Genomic DNA, 16,052 nt, shown 5'->3' on the forward strand with positions numbered 1-16,052 from the left:
ATAAGTATTTTATTTCGTTATTAATTTCTATTTTAAACTTGGGTTAAATTGTTTAGTTAGAAAAAAATATATAAAAAATTTAAGAAAAAATCCATTCTGTATATCTCTAATATACTTTAGTACTTAATAAACTAATGAATCAAATAGATTAGCGTAACAAAAAAGCATATTTTTTCAAATCTAAACGGCGGTTTTCTAAAAATACATGTATTATTTTCATATTGAATCTTTGATTATTGTATGTTGACTTTACCAATGACTTATATTTTATTCTAAAATATTATTTAATTAATATTTAAAGACACGTACATATTGCATACGAAAACAAAGATAATTAAGGATGAATTTTTATTTTAAAATTGGGGATAAAGATAATAAAACTTGCAACCACTTTAAATATTAAAATACAAAGGCTATATTTTGATAGTGAAGAATTCACTTAGATTCACTATTTTAACCATTGTAAATAACACATTATTCGATAGATATAATTTTCAACTATCTCAATCTATCTTTTTTAAAATCTTTATATACTTATATTTGATATCGATTTCATATTCTAAATCTTATATTTTATTTTTATCTTCAATATTTTGATAGTCTTTTTTAAAATCGTATGATATCTTTAAATCACTTATTTTTTTAATTTAATATCTTTTATTTCTATCTTTATAATAATAATTTATAAGATATTATGTGTGTATAAAAACAAGCTTATAGGAAGGAGTAGAACACAATTTCACCTTCTTCTTGCTCTGTCTTTTTTCATTACACAGTATTATTGGTGGTGATTTTGATTTGAGTAGACAAAATAGAAAGAATGTGGGAAAATCGATTATTTTGGTTAAGCTTTGGAACATTAGGTATTGTTTGGTGTGAGCATGATTTGAAGGAGGTAGCGATCTCTCACATGAAGCGTGAGATTCGCTATATTGAAGAACAACTTAACTATAAACAATGCTCTTCATCAAAAAGCGTTTCATCAAAACGTGCTTCTGTTCCTGTTTCCTCTTCCAATCAGGTATATTTCTTTCTTCCATTCCCATGTTCAACAACAATTTCATATTGCATCTTCATAACATTTTGCATGATGAATCCAATAACTTATTTGTTTTTTTCATCCATAATCACCATGCTTCTTCACATGGGTGACTTTTCCTTTAGAAAAAAAATATCACTTTTTTAAACAAAATAATCACTTATTATTGTGTTCTTTCTTGTGTTTGCTAAATCTTTTTAAAAAGTAAAGCTAACAATAACATGTAAAACACAACAAAAAACTATATTTAATAAATAATCTGCTTTTTTAATTATTATTAAATATAGATAATTTATGTTTTTATAAAAAAAAAATTAATAACATATGTGTTTTGTCTAGATCTCTTATATTTGATATTTTTTTAATAATATTTTTTTCATGTGAAAATAGATGAATGTTGTTATTTGAAATGTCAACCTAACTGAGATGTGAAGTTGAAAAATGATGTTTAACTTGAAAGTTTTTATAAACCCTAAAAACTAAAAACTACCCGATATTTCTTTATATATACCAATATTTTTATTAAAGATTTATTTATCTTTTGAATAACTCAGATTAGTCTAAGTAATCGACCATATAATTTTCTTTTACAAATGACACATTTTTAATTTAATATTTATGTAATTAACACATTCTTAATTTATTTAATACTTATATTTTTTAATTTAGTATGATGGAAAGTCTGTGAACTCATCCGTGGACAAAAGGTTAATCTTTATAAAATTAACCATTCTTAATTTATTTAATACTTATATATATATATAACATTTTTTAATTTGGGTCTTACATTTTGATATATTTTTAATTTGATTGATTTACACATAAAATTAAAAATAAATTATGCATATAATTAAAAGTAGGCTATATATAGAAAGATTATATTAAAATTGTGTAACAGAAAAAAAATCAGAATTCACTAGAGAATAAATTATATATTTAAATTTCTTATATTATATATTTCTTGTTTACTCATAAAAAAATATTTTGTTCTCTTTGGCAGGTTGAAGGCTAATAACTTTTCAGTTCCAGTTGAGAGATGTGTACTAGGCTTTATGTAATTTTTCCTTTTTTTCTAATATTCTATGGGATTTTTCCTTTTTTTTTCTAATTTTCTATGAGATTTTCCTTTTATTATAAAATTTGTAAAGAAATTCTGGGATTTTGGCTCTTACTTTTTTTTTTTTACCTAATTTGGAGAAATTAATAGAATAAAGCAAAGTTTACTCTACCATGTTGCTAAATATTATGATTTATTCTTTAGTTTATTATTTTGTTGTAGAATGTTTTTTGATTGCAACGTTTAAGTCTCTGTAACGTAATAGAAATTGTATCAAAGGCTTAGAATTAAGAAATTACAGTAATTTAAATTTTTATATTCGATATTAGGACATTCAATTCAATGTACGAGGGAAATAACTTCTCAACATATTTATTTTTTAAAATCAAAAGTAGGTATTTTGAATTTTAAAGAAAAAAAAAGTTTTACAGCACAAAAATAAAAACTTAATTTCTTTACTTTAAGTGAATTTATTATAAATTAGTGTGATTTAATTTGGTTTAATTATAAGTATTATCAATCAAAACAAAAAATAAACAAATTATTTAATTTGGGAAGTGTCTTTCTTTTTTTAAAGATTGTTGTAGTATGATTTTTTTTATGTAAAGTTTAAATTTCTCGAATTATATTTTGAATATGAAGTTTTTGAGTTAAAATTATATTATTAGAATTTGAAATTTTGAGTTGTAAGTTTGTTCTTAAAAAACGCTTCGGTAAATTAAAAGATGTTGAGTGACAATTTTTTTTAGTCAACTTGATTTTATAAATTTTATTTTGATTAATTAATTTTAGCATTATGTGAATTGTGTTTAAATATTTTTTTTATATAACAATTATGTCTAATTTTTTTAATGTGAGGCAAAAGCTATTTGCCTTTTAACTCAAAAACATTTATTAACTTAATCAAATTTTGAATGTGAAACTAAACACACAAAATTTGACATGAACTTTCAATTAATATTTCAACATTGTTTTGGAGAGTCTAAGGCAAAACCAAACACTACCTCAACATGTTTTTTTTCTCGAAATTAAAGAGTCACATGCCATGATCTAACATCAATTAAGACAAGAAAAACACACAAAAGGTGGAAAAAAAGCAACATTGTACAATAATTTTCAACTTCTTATGTGAAGCTATATGTGGTTTTTTATTTTCTTTATAAGAATGAACAATTTCTCATTCTTCCTTTGATTGAAAAAAAATGTCATTATTTTTCTTGGTATCATATTGATGCAAATTTCTTAAAAATGAAAATGATGATATTTATGGAGCTATTTTGATTTTTTCACAAATACTTTGAAAAAAAGTAAGGTGAAATAAATTCATTTTCTCCGTAAATTAAAATATTTTATTGGATAATATAATATCATTTTACCTTAATTTTTTTTAAATGTATGTGGAAAAAATTTCTCTAATTTTTTTACTTTTTTTTAAGAGATAACATGCACGTAAATTTATTCTGTTTTTATATTTTAGGATATATGTAAATTATATTTATTGTGTTTGATAAATATATATATATAACTTTTTTTTAAACCATTTCTTTAAAATATGTATATTTTTATTAAAAAAGTAAAATGAAATATCTTCATAAGTGTATTATTGAAATTGTCAATTTGATTCATGACTTAGAGATCAATTTAATGTTTTTTTTAAAGTAAGTCTCACCTTATTGATCTACTAAATGAGTGAGTAAAATACAACATAATTTGATCTCAATCTAACTTTATAAAGTTTGACTTAAACTTAACTCGATTTGATTCATCCTTACTTAGGTTAGGCCTAACCAAACTAACATGGGCTCACATAAACCTCAATCCCAATTGACTTGAGCTTAACTTGAATCAATTTCATCTTGAACAAAGCCTAACCAACCTAATTTTAACCTAACTCGACCCAACTTGATTTGGGTTTAGCCTGACCCAACCTTGTATGACTTGAGCCTAACTCAACCTAATCTTTCATAACTGAGGCCTAACTTGATTTTGGTCAAACTCGACCAAGTTTAAGTCAAATTTGGGTTAACTTGGTCTAACCTTGATCCCGCTTAATTTGACTTAATCGAGATGACCTAACCCAATCTAGGCTCACCCCCGACTCGACTTAACATACACTTGACTCGACATTGCCGATGTGGGTTTAACCTAAATTAGGCATGTCTCACTATGACCTAACATGGTCTGATTTGGACTTGACCTAACCCGAGCATGAAGCAACTTGATCTGATTTGTGTCTAACTCAAATCAATACAACATACGCTTAACCAAACATGACCCAACTTAGACTCAACTAAACTTGGATTGACATGGAATTAATCCTACTTGAGCTCAACTTGACTTTTTTTGACATGATTTTGACTTGACCTAAATTGAACTTGGCCTAACATAATATTGTCCATTTTGACTTGTGCATGACTCAACTCGACTCCACTTGAGCCCAAACTGACCTAACTTGATCGAAACTAGACTCGCCTCAACCTAACTTGTCCTAACCTAGGTTTGACTTGATTATACATGGACAAAAAACTAAGAGTTGCTTATAAGCAAAAATCTAAAACATACGAACAAAAATAAGTACACCAAGTGTTTAAGTTTATAGTAGGTTGTTAGGATTGAAGTTAAATTGCAAAAATGTTCAAGATTAAACAACATTTATGAAGAAATAGATGAGTTTTTTTTTTTCTAAAAAAAACAATAACAATGCAAAAAGGAGAAATAGAATTTCAAGGAACAATTATGTTTTAAGAGAAAAAAAAAAAGAAAGAAAGGAGGAGGCAACTTTCTTCTAGTCATAGTTTTTATTTTCATTTAATAAAGATATATATGATATTTTTTTTCACCAAAAATAATTTTAAGATACTTCATGTAAATGTTACATGCATTATCCATATTTATAACTTCTACTTTTATAGTTTTTCTTTATTTTCATTAAATAAAATAAAATAAAAAATATCATAATTCTAATGAAAGATGTAAGGCTAATTTTCCTTCCACATAATCAATCGTAACCTGCACCCAATAGTATACTGAAAATGTCTATTTTATCTTTAATCTTCCGTATATATATATTCACAATACAAATAAAGCAGTTACATATATATAAATATAAAACTAAGATATATATCTTTCGGATATGACTATTCTCAGTAAATGAATGTCTTTCAGACGTTAAGATCGGAAAGTTTTAATCTGAAAAAAATTATAAGAACAATTTATGATTTAAAAAAAATTATGGATACATATGACAATTAATTTGATGAAGGAAGAATTAGCCAAAAAAAATGTAAAGAAGTGAAAAATTCCCTCCCACACAAAGCAAATTAGGGTAGAAGAAAAAAGAATATCCAAATCATACAGGGGCAATATTGTAAGTGAAAGAAAAAGAAAGAGTGAGAGAGAGAAAAAGGAAAATATATATAATTCTATTATTATTTTTTGCTGTGGAATTTTCATTTTTTTTTATCGCATAGTGGTACGTTCCACCATCATCTTAACAGACATCTCGGAGGCAAAAACAACGCAACGGCAATCCCGACATGTACGGCGGCGCCTCCTCTAAGCTCGGCCGCGGCGCCCCCAACCGCCGCTCCTTCCCTCCTCCTCCGGCGCCTCACCGTTCATCCGCTCCCGGAGGCCGCCTCTCCCTCGGCGCCTCCTCCCGCAACGCCGCGAAGGAGGTGGCGGCGACGGCAGCGGTGGAGGAGACCTTCAGCCTGATCTCCGGCAGCAATTCGCTTGCATTCTCGATGATCATACGGCTCGCGCCCGACCTCGTGGAGGAGATCAGGCGCGTGGAGTCACAGGGCGGCACTGCGCGTATGAAGTTCGGCCCCAATCCTCACAATCCAAGCGGAAACGTAACGCTTCTCGCTCAACTTGTTTGGTTCTCAGCATTCGATTGGTCATTGCATCGAATCGAACGTTAAAGTGTTTGTTTATTCATTTTTGTGTTATGCTCATTTAAGTTTATTTGGACTAAAAAGACAAACAAACGTTATGAAGAATAGTGGAAATATAGACTAGGTTAGCGTCGTATTCACGGTTCAAAACAGAATTTGAATTTGAAATTATACGTCTATGCTTATTGTGAAATGTACGCTTACTGTGAAGTTGTGCGAAATTCATTCACGGAAATTGAATTTTTACTGATTTTAAATCTGTATTGCTGTTACTTCATTTTGAACTGTGTTATAATGATAGTGCTACTTGGAAGTCGGAGGGTGTATTTGTGCCTAATTTGATTCAGTTTGCAATGATATATGCTAAATGACCGACTTTTAAACTTATCAATGTTGTTTCTATTCGAGAGTGAAATCAGGTTACTTTGCCACGAGGCTTGTCTTCTGTTTCTGTGCGTTTGGGATTTTGTTACGCAATTTCTGATTTGTTGTTTGGAATGGCTGTTTTATTTGTGCCAGATTATAGATGTTGGTGGGAAGGAGTTCAGGTTTACGTGGTCAAGGGAATTGGGGGACCTCTGTGATATTTATGAAGAGCGTAAGAGTGGCGAAGATGGTAATGGTTTGCTTGTTGAATCTGGGTGTGCCTGGCGCAAACTGAATGTGCAGCGTATCTTGGATGAGTCCACCAAAAATCATGTCAAAAGGCGGTCAGAGGAAGCTGATCGGAAAATGAAGTCTCGCAAGTATGTAGCCATAATTGGGGATATTCCTTAACTTTTACCTCGTGAACTTCATATTATGCACTCATCCTTTGAAAACCTTGTCTTTTCAGTGATCTTCCGTCTTTTTCCTTATTAATTTGTTATAGCTTGCATTTCGGATGCTTTTATAAGAAAATGCAGATGACACTTATGTTTAAAAAGAATAATATGTGTGTTCTATGGTATCTCTTGGAGCAATCTATTAAAGTATTTCCAAATTTGAAGGTATGCGATAAAAGTCAATTGATACATAGGTTTGGTTCCTCTAAAGTGAGCAATTCACTTTTGAATGTAAAGTAAGCAATATCAGTTATTGGTGGCAAATTAATGGTTGATGTTAGAGCCGATTCATGATAAATCATGTGTCACTAGAGGATCCAAGTCCAAATTTCAAACAACCACTAGGGTAATATCAAATCTGAGTTTTGAAGTTTTGATGTTTAGTTTTTTGTAAGTCTTATCTATGGTTGCTACAACTTTTATTTCTTTCAGAATTATATTACAAATTATTAACGAAAAGGAACTTGTGAGATGAGTTATGGGCTTTGATAGTAGATGCTTTTGAATTAGGGTTGAACTTAACTTGATCCTAAAATTTAGTTCATGAAGCAAGGATTCCTCAAGCCTTTATAAGGGGGTATAAGGTTGAGTTCGTGCTAAGAGTGGAAGGGAGGGAGGGATAGGTTGTAGGTTTCAGTCCTCCTTAACAAAAACTAACATATTAATAACTAACATTTGCTGATAAAATAACTCAAGCATTTATAAGCTCACAGTGTTGATAAATAGGCATTACAACAACGTTGTAGGGCTATTGCATTAGGCATTCCTTGGTTCCAAAATTGTGATTTTGTTTGCTATTGTGGCTGTCAGGGTTGTTGTGATTTTCGCATGCATACTGCATCCTCTTGTCATCACTAGCGTGTCTTCAGCCATTTGAAGAATTTTGACATGTAAAGAGTGGAGATTTATTGCATTGTGTGACAAGGTAGATTGCAGTAACAAAGCTGCAGGGCTAAGTAGATTTTTTTTTTAAATTTTGCCTTGGTAAAGCTGTCGGGTTAGGTAGAACTTTAGACAGTTAAAGATTGCGCACTATCATATCTGTGATAGACTTGGATACCATCTTGAAATTTTGGGTTAGGTCTAACTTAACCACAAAACCAAGTGTGGTGAGGATTGTCCAAGCGTGCATCAGCTCTACATTATACTCATCTACAGTGGATTGAATTCACCAGCTCTACATTATACACATCTATAGTGGATTGAATTTGTATTATAGGCAAACAATAGATGTGAGCATAGGGGGAATAGATTCGGGTTCAGTTTGTTATTTACTACACAGTAGTTAACAGTCTTGCAGTGGGCAGTTAGGTGTAGCTTCTAAATAATTTGTTGAGTGGGAGCTTGAACCAAAGTAATAGGGGCGAGAGGGAGAGAGAGTAATATAATTCTAGGGGATTTGGAATGACTTTTGAGAGTCTTGAATCCCTGGATTTTAGAGAAGTTTCATCAATCTTCTTGAGTCTTGTTTCAGACCCAAGGATACGAGTTAATGTTAATCTGTCCATTTTTCTGACCTTCTGGTACTATTCAATTCTGTAACGTTACCATATACAATGAAAATAACATTCTGCTAAAGCTTTATTTACTTGAAATTCGAGGAATAGTTATCGCATATTATTCCGTGATTCAAAATATTCAAGCTCTAATGTTCATATGTAGGCTAGCCCTAATAAATGAAAAGGCAGGAATTACGGTGGTACAATATATTCTAATAATTAGAAATACTTCTGGAATATGTACAGGAAAGATAAAATGTTCTATCCTAAATTAGAGCTACTTTCTCAACATTTTTTGTAAAAAAGTAAATGAACTGTTGTTGGCATAATACTCAGCCAAATGTAACAGAGGTTCTTGGTTCAGTATATACTCTATTTCTAATGTTAAACTTAATCAACTCATCTGTTTCTTTGCGTTTCTTTTCAAAATCAGTTGCTTATATATTTATTGTCATTCAATGAATTTTCTTCTTTTATTCCACACAGTGATTGTTTGTGGTGTATGACTCCTCTTCTCCCCTACTCCATTTTCTTCTTTTGGCCACTTCTTCATTTATTTTTGTTGTTTCCAACAGAGCCATTGTCTTAGAGCCTGGGAACCCGCCTATGAAAAGTCAGATAAAGGCATTAGCAGCTGTTGAGGGTAACTTTTCTTTTGTTTCTTGTATTTTACAGATTTATTTTTCCTGTAATATTTTCAGAGTGAAAATTTCAAATTGTTATTTTCTTATTTCATTGAGATGAGCAAGTAGAATATTTTTTTGATATTGAACATGATTTCCTGCTTATCACCTCTCTATTTTCTTCTGCCAAAAGCTTTCCAATTTTACCGTCTTTAGTTTAATTTATATTTAACTATTTTGCTGAATAGCCTTGTACTTCCCTTGTCCAGCTACAACATGGAAAAATTACAGTAAGAAGAAAGAGGCTGCACTTAAAAAAAGGAAAGTGGAAACCATTCAAGGTATTGAAGTTTACATCAATCAATCAATCTCAAGATGGCATCGCTTACCAGCATTGAAACCCTTTTGATAAATTTCTGTTAGCTCATGTAATTCATCTGTAATGTCTGGAACTTTTTTTTATAGCTGGTGGACCCCCAAAATCTTCCCATAGATCTGGGTTGACTTCAACAAGTACAAGTACCAAGGGCAGACATTCCTCTCCTCAACCGTCTCCACCAGATCCTTTTGCTGCTTCTTCCTCTCCACTAGGAGTTGTAAATATGTCTAAGACCTCTGAGGATGCTGTGCCTGCACAGATGACAGGTAAACAAGATACTAATGTTGTCTCTGAGAAAGAAACTTCTACCAGGACAAACAAAGCTGTGAGGAACACACCAGGTGGCAAGGGGCCTCATGGGTCTAAACCAGCAGATTTGCAGGGCATGTTAATTTCTATTCTAAAGGATAAACCTAGTGGAATGACTTTGAAGGTGTTGTACAAGAGATCCAAAATATGATTCTTCGGCTTTTTTTTAATTTCTCTAACTTGGATTCGTCTAATTTATCTTTCTAACTGCCTCCCCCCCTTTGATTATAGGCTTTGGAGAAAGCCGTAGGAGACACACTTCCAAATTCCATAAAGAAAATTGAGCCAATTATAAAAAAGGTAAGTAGTGGGTTTTTTTTAGGGTATTGTTTTATGATACACTTGTTGTCTAATATTTCAGTTAATGTTGATGTTCAGATTGCAAAATATCAGGCTCCAGGAAGGTATATATTGAAACCAGAAGTGGATTTGGAAAGCTTAAATAAGCCTCAGATTGAAAGCGGAAGGTGCCCTTTATTTATTTTTCTTAAATAAGCTTAAATAAACCAGTACTACAAGTACCTCACTTTTATGGGCCTCTTCGTGCATTTAAGGTGTATATTTTTTTGTACAGTTCTCCTGATGACAATCACAGCCAGATACCTACTCGTGAAGAGTTTCATGACCAGACATCAGCCCCACAGGGAGAATCTGAAGAAAAAGTCCCAAATGTTGATATGGAGGAAATGGTTAATGTAAAATCCAAAGTAGAAGAAGATACAAACAATTTGGAAAAAATTGATGCCCAACATACTTCACCTGATATCCTTGGTGACAAAAAAGGTTCTGATTACAGTGAAGGCCAGGCAGGCAGCTCCAGTGATAGCGGAAGCGACAGTGACAGTGACAGTGACAGCAGCGATAGTGGCAGTGACAGTGGAAGCCACAGTAGGAGCAGAAGTAATGCGGGATCAGGGAGCGGGAGTAGTAGTGACAGTGAAAGTGATGCATCTTCTAGCAGCAAGGAGGGACTGGAGGGTTCTGATGAGGATGTAGATATTATGACTAGTGATGATGAGAAAGAGTCAAAGCAAAAAGCTGAAGTATCTGATCAAAGGATGCCCTTACCCATTCAAGGAAAATCTCCTGATGGAAGATCAATGCAGAACGAGGTTGATGAGAAACAGGATGGTAATGAATCTGATGCAATTGAAATTGAAAAGGACTTACCTGAGGAACGGGAAACTGAATTGGCTCTACCTCCAGCTACCATTCCAAATAGAGGTGGAAAATATGCAGAAGAGACGAGACCCGTTTCAATTGACTATCAACAGGTCCAGGAAGGCCAAAATTATACAGGAAGTTTGTTTGATGAAAAAGAAAGTGAAGTTAAAGATAGGTCTAGGCATGAACAGTCTGACAGCTCGGATAGGTTCTCTAAAGGTAAACATAAGAGGGTTTCTGATGTGAAGAGTGTAGATGAGAAAACAGAACGTGCAAAGAGGTTAAAAGCAGAATTGTCTCCTGGTATTGATGTGCAGACATTAAAAAATTCTCGGAACTTGTCTCCTTCTGAATTTACTGAAGACACTGGTAAGGGACCTAATGTACAAGTGTTGAACAGAGCTGATAGGCAAGCGAATTTAAGTGTTGGCTTACAAAAAGGACCCAATCGAGCATTTCCTGGAAAATCTAGTTCAGATTTTCCACAAAAGTCCTCATCTCAAACCCATTGGGAAAACCCTTCCTACTCCTGGGAAAAATCAGATAAACAAGGAGAAAGTGTAAGGCACAGCAAAAAACACTCAGCAAATGACTTCCCTGCACGAGAAGCTTCTTCCGTACAGAAAGATAAATCTCATAAAGATGCATCAAATGAAGATATCAGTGCCACTGAGAAAAAAGTTTCAAGGAATTCCAGGGATGGTAGTAATGGAAGTAAACAGCCTCTATTCATGGATTCTTATTACCAAGAACAAGGTGAAATGGTTGGTAAATCAAGAGAACACCGGCAAAGTACACAGTCACACTTGGGAATATCACCTAAGGAAAGCGACAGAATTGGTCTTGATCAATCCCCTGTAACTAATGGACGAGGTGTCTCTCTTCAAAGAGAGCTTTCAGACTTGGAGTTGGGAGAACTTCGTGAGTCCACTCCAGATGAAACTCATGTTGCAAAGCAATTTGAACGAAAAGGTTCTTTTAAACAGTTGGAAAACAAAACAAACAACACTTCAGAGGACAGGAATTCAGATATTACTAGAGTAAAACCATCATTGAAGGCAAATTCAGATTCAGGAAAACAGTCCTCAGCCTTTGTAAATTCTGGTTTACCCAGTAATTTGGACAACACATACAAAAAGAACTCAGATAATCATTTTGAGGATTCAACAAAATCTCGTTCAAGAGTTGTGCAGACTCATTCACAACATTTGAAAGCTGATAATGCAGAAGTTGGATCTCAAAACAAATTGTCAGAAATGAGTAGTAAATATAGAAATAATGAATCTGGGGTGAGCCGAGATACTGACTTGGAAGGTCGCAGTGAAAGCAATAGAGGAGTGCCTGCAAATGCATCTAAACAACAGGATGGCAAAGGGGGAATAGTTTTCTACCCAGTGAAAGAAAGTAAAAGGCAAACATCTAATTCAGTAGAAGAGATGGCTGATGGAGGAAAGGATTCTGGGTTTGCTGATAGAAATCATAGTGATCAAAAGAAGAGAGAATCATCTTCAGATGAAAATAGTTACTCTTTTTCAAAGTATGAAAAGGATGAGCCTGAATTGAAGGGCCCAATAAGGAGTTTTTCTCAGTAAGCAATTATTCTTAGGCTTTTCTAATTATACCTTAATCGTTGTTCCAGTGGTTCATGTTATGATAGGGTGCTCCTCTTGAGTTAAAGCACTTGATCTTTTTGGCGTCTGATACATTTTTTCCTATGCAATGCTAGATATAAAGAATATGTAGAGGAGTATCGTGACAAATATGATAGGTACACTTCCTTGCACAAGATTTTGGAGAGTTACAGGTAAATGCCCTTACAAATCAAGGTTCATTGCTTTTTCTCTTAGATGTGCAGTTTGATTACCTGTCCGATGTTCTGTTTAACATCTCTACCCACAATTTGTAGGGACGAGTTTCAGAAACTAGGTGATGATTTACAGCAAGCTAAAGGCAGAGATATGGATAGATATTATGACCTTGTGGAGCAGCTGAAGGAATCCTATCGACGTTGTGGACCGGTATGTTCTATTTTGCTTCATCCAATAAATGCAGCAGTATTTTGTATAATTGTACCATAAAGTGCAAATTCTGGACAAATAATGTTTTAATGTCTGCATTTAACAGTTTGTCAAAAAACTGACACGCTTAAGCTCCTTCTATCTAATCTCATCCATTTACCTCTTTTTGGATGATATAATCTTTGAAAATGTTTGTACTCTCTAAATCACACATACGATAATCTTGAAGGAATTTATGCTTATTGAAAGTTATTGTACACGAGAATCCTCTAGTTCACGTGGATGTCTTAAGCTGATTCGTCTTATTATATTAAATGGCAACCTGTATGTATAGCATTAACAGCAATGGTAATTGATTGCCAGTTTCCTAGTTCGACTTGATGCAATTTTGGTTAAGTTTAACATTAAACTAACTAGTGATTTATCTTTTCATGAAGAGTTTATGTTTGGGATATTGGAGTTGTTTTCCTCCTAGTGTTTCATGTGTTTACCTTATCTGTAAAGCTCTCCGTGTGTTTAGTACATCTTTTAAACTTGTGAGCATGATGAAATTGCAGAGACACAAGAGATTGAAGAAAATATTCGTTGTTCTTCATTTGGAATTGGAGGTAATTATTTACATTTTCTCTAACTTCAATTTAGAATTTTATTTTTACAGTAAATACGCAATTTCATCTTTGAAAGTATCAACCTATATTGATTTAGTCCTGAAAGTTTGCATATATGTAGATACACTATTTAATTCTTGAATCTGTCAATTTCATGACAAATTAGATCTTCCAACTAGAAATTGACTAACTTTAGATTCTAAATTTTTGATGAAGTTGACAGGGATTAAATTAAATTAACAAAGAAGGATAAATTCATTTTGAAGTTAACTGATTCAGGGACTAAACTGTATTCACCTAAACTTAGGGAACAAATTAGCATACATTGTCGTTTTTGGAGACATAACTTCTTCTTCTTGTCTTCTCTCATAATTGCCTAGTTTCATTACTTCTTTGTACATGTTCCTAACGCTTCTTTGTTCACGCCTTTTGCAGAATATTAAACGAAGGATCACTGACTTTGCAAACTCCTATAATAAATGATGAAAGTGCAAGAGTAATATATTGGTAAAATAGAAGGGTGTTTATGAAGGTTAAGAATTTTGATGTGCAGTTTAGATGAATTGTTGTGTAGGTTGGGTATGCACTATTTCTGGGTAGAGCCATATATATCTGTGTCTGTGTATAAATCAAATTTTGTCTATTTTGCTATTGCGTATAGGTCTGGCATATTTTTTTTTATTGCTAAGGTCCTTCCTTTTGTTTTCATGTCTCCATAAATGTATATTCTTTCATTTCGTTTAACAAATTAACCAGCTTCACTCTCAACAGTAGTCCTAGACAAATTTCAGAACGACTAAAAGGTTAGTTGCAAGTGTCCACTGAACTTTTTACATTATCAGATGTTAATTATATGTTAAAATTGGTCAAGTAAATGGGAACAATTTTTGTTAATATATGAATATTGATCTAGTTCTCTCATTTTTTATATATGTTTTTTTTAATAACATCTATTTTATGTGATTATAAATAATTATTGTTACTTGATGTGTCAGTTTAACTTAGCTGAATGTAAAGTTTCCTTTTTAGTTTAACTTAGCTGAATGTAAAGTTTCTTTTTTAGTTTAACTTAGCTGAATGTAAAGTTTCTTTTTTAGTTTAACTTAGCTGAATGTAAAGTTTCTTTCATGTTTATGAGAGTTTTTTATAAAAAAAATGGTAAAAAATAAATTGAATGTTATTTGATATTTTAATTATAAAATTATTACATGATTGTGATCAGTTTTGTTCCTTGGTTTGATATCTGTTCATCCCATGAAACATTCTCTTATTACTGCAGAGTTTTGTAAGTAAAACCTTCCCTTAAACTTGAATCCTTTTTTTTTTTTTTCATAAATATCATATTAAATTCTTGTTTGAATTTAAGTAGAAATATACAAATTAATTTTATTGAATTTGTGTCATCTATTTCCAACTCATCATATTGTTGAGTTTTAATTTTACATTTTATAAATGAAATTCTTTGGCTTTTATCTCTCAAAAACATGAAATTTTGTTCATGATCTCTGATATCATTAACAACATTTTATACTTAAAAAAATTCTAAAGATTGATAGTTGTAATTTTATATTTTAGAGGATTAAAATTAAAGAAAAAATATTTTACCAGAACTAGAATTATTATTAGTTTTAAAATTTTGAGAGACAAAGTATAAATGGAATGTTTTACACTAACTAAACCAAAACATTTTCATTTTATAAAGACTTGATATTCAAGTCACGGGTTAAGAATGATTTAATTTTAAATACGAACATGGTTTGCTTGGTTAAATTTCTGTTCGTATATTAATTTAAAGGGTCAAAAGCTAAGATTGATTAAATTGAAATTAAATTTTAGAATAGATTATTCAATTTAATTGCATTAGTTTTTTTTCCCATTTTATTATCCATTGAACTCGCTTTTCAATTCAACTTTTAAAATTGATTTGGTAAATTTTTTTTTTTTCTAAAAGTGAAATTAAGTTCTTTTTATAACCTGATAAAAACGTTGAAATATGAGATTCTTATGATTAAAATCTAGTGCAGTTAGACATTTAAAATTGGGGAAGAATGTTTTTTGGGCACTTGTCTTTTCTAGCTTTTAAATAGAAACAAAGGGGTAACTCAAAATATATTCTAGAATACTTTCTAGATTTGAGTTTTCAAAACATTTTCTAGATTTTAGATATTTAAAAAATATATTTTTAGATTTTGTTTTTCATAATGTATTTTTTTATTCTAGAATTGCTTTGCCACAATAGAATTTTGGTTTTTCAATTGAATTTTCATTTTCCAAAACACAACAATCTATTTCAAATTTGCTTTTCTAAATTACATTTTTTAATTTAAGATTTTTAATTCTCAAATGAAGAGAAATTTTGGAATTTTAAAAATTGAGTGGAGGACCTCCTCCTTGTCAATACAATTTTAAAAGTAAAATTTACTGACAATTTATAATTTAAGAACCTTTTGGTTATTTTATTTATTCAAAAAACCAATTTAATCATTTTTGATATTTAATTGAATATATCTCAGTAATTGTTTTATAGTTATATTAATCTTAAAAACTAATTTCATTCAACACTTTTAAGGACTATTTTAGTAGTTTTTCTTCTTCTTTCATTTCTCTATTTTTTATTTACCCATATATATGTA

The 16,052-nt window shown here is 31.4% G+C and overlaps 1 protein-coding gene across 1 annotated transcript; it reads left to right on the forward strand.

Annotated features, from left to right (window-relative positions):
• Nucleotides 1–5,531: 5,531 nt before the first annotated feature.
• On the forward strand, nt 5,532–14,187 carry LOC137818473 (uncharacterized). The gene is made up of 12 exons (XM_068621925.1): nt 5,532–5,953; nt 6,515–6,741; nt 8,894–8,961; nt 9,211–9,282; nt 9,407–9,753; nt 9,861–9,929; nt 10,008–10,096; nt 10,204–12,381; nt 12,520–12,597; nt 12,700–12,811; nt 13,369–13,419; nt 13,855–14,187. Exons 1-12 carry the CDS (start codon nt 5,633–5,635, stop codon nt 13,900–13,902), a joined length of 3,660 nt encoding a protein of 1,219 aa, XP_068478026.1. The 5' UTR covers nt 5,532–5,632; the 3' UTR covers nt 13,903–14,187.
• The last annotated feature ends 1,865 nt before the right edge of the window (nt 14,188–16,052 follow it).

Source organism: Phaseolus vulgaris, chromosome 10 (genome assembly GCF_000499845.2).
Source record: "Phaseolus vulgaris cultivar G19833 chromosome 10, P. vulgaris v2.0, whole genome shotgun sequence".
Taxonomy (NCBI): domain Eukaryota; kingdom Viridiplantae; phylum Streptophyta; class Magnoliopsida; order Fabales; family Fabaceae; genus Phaseolus; species Phaseolus vulgaris.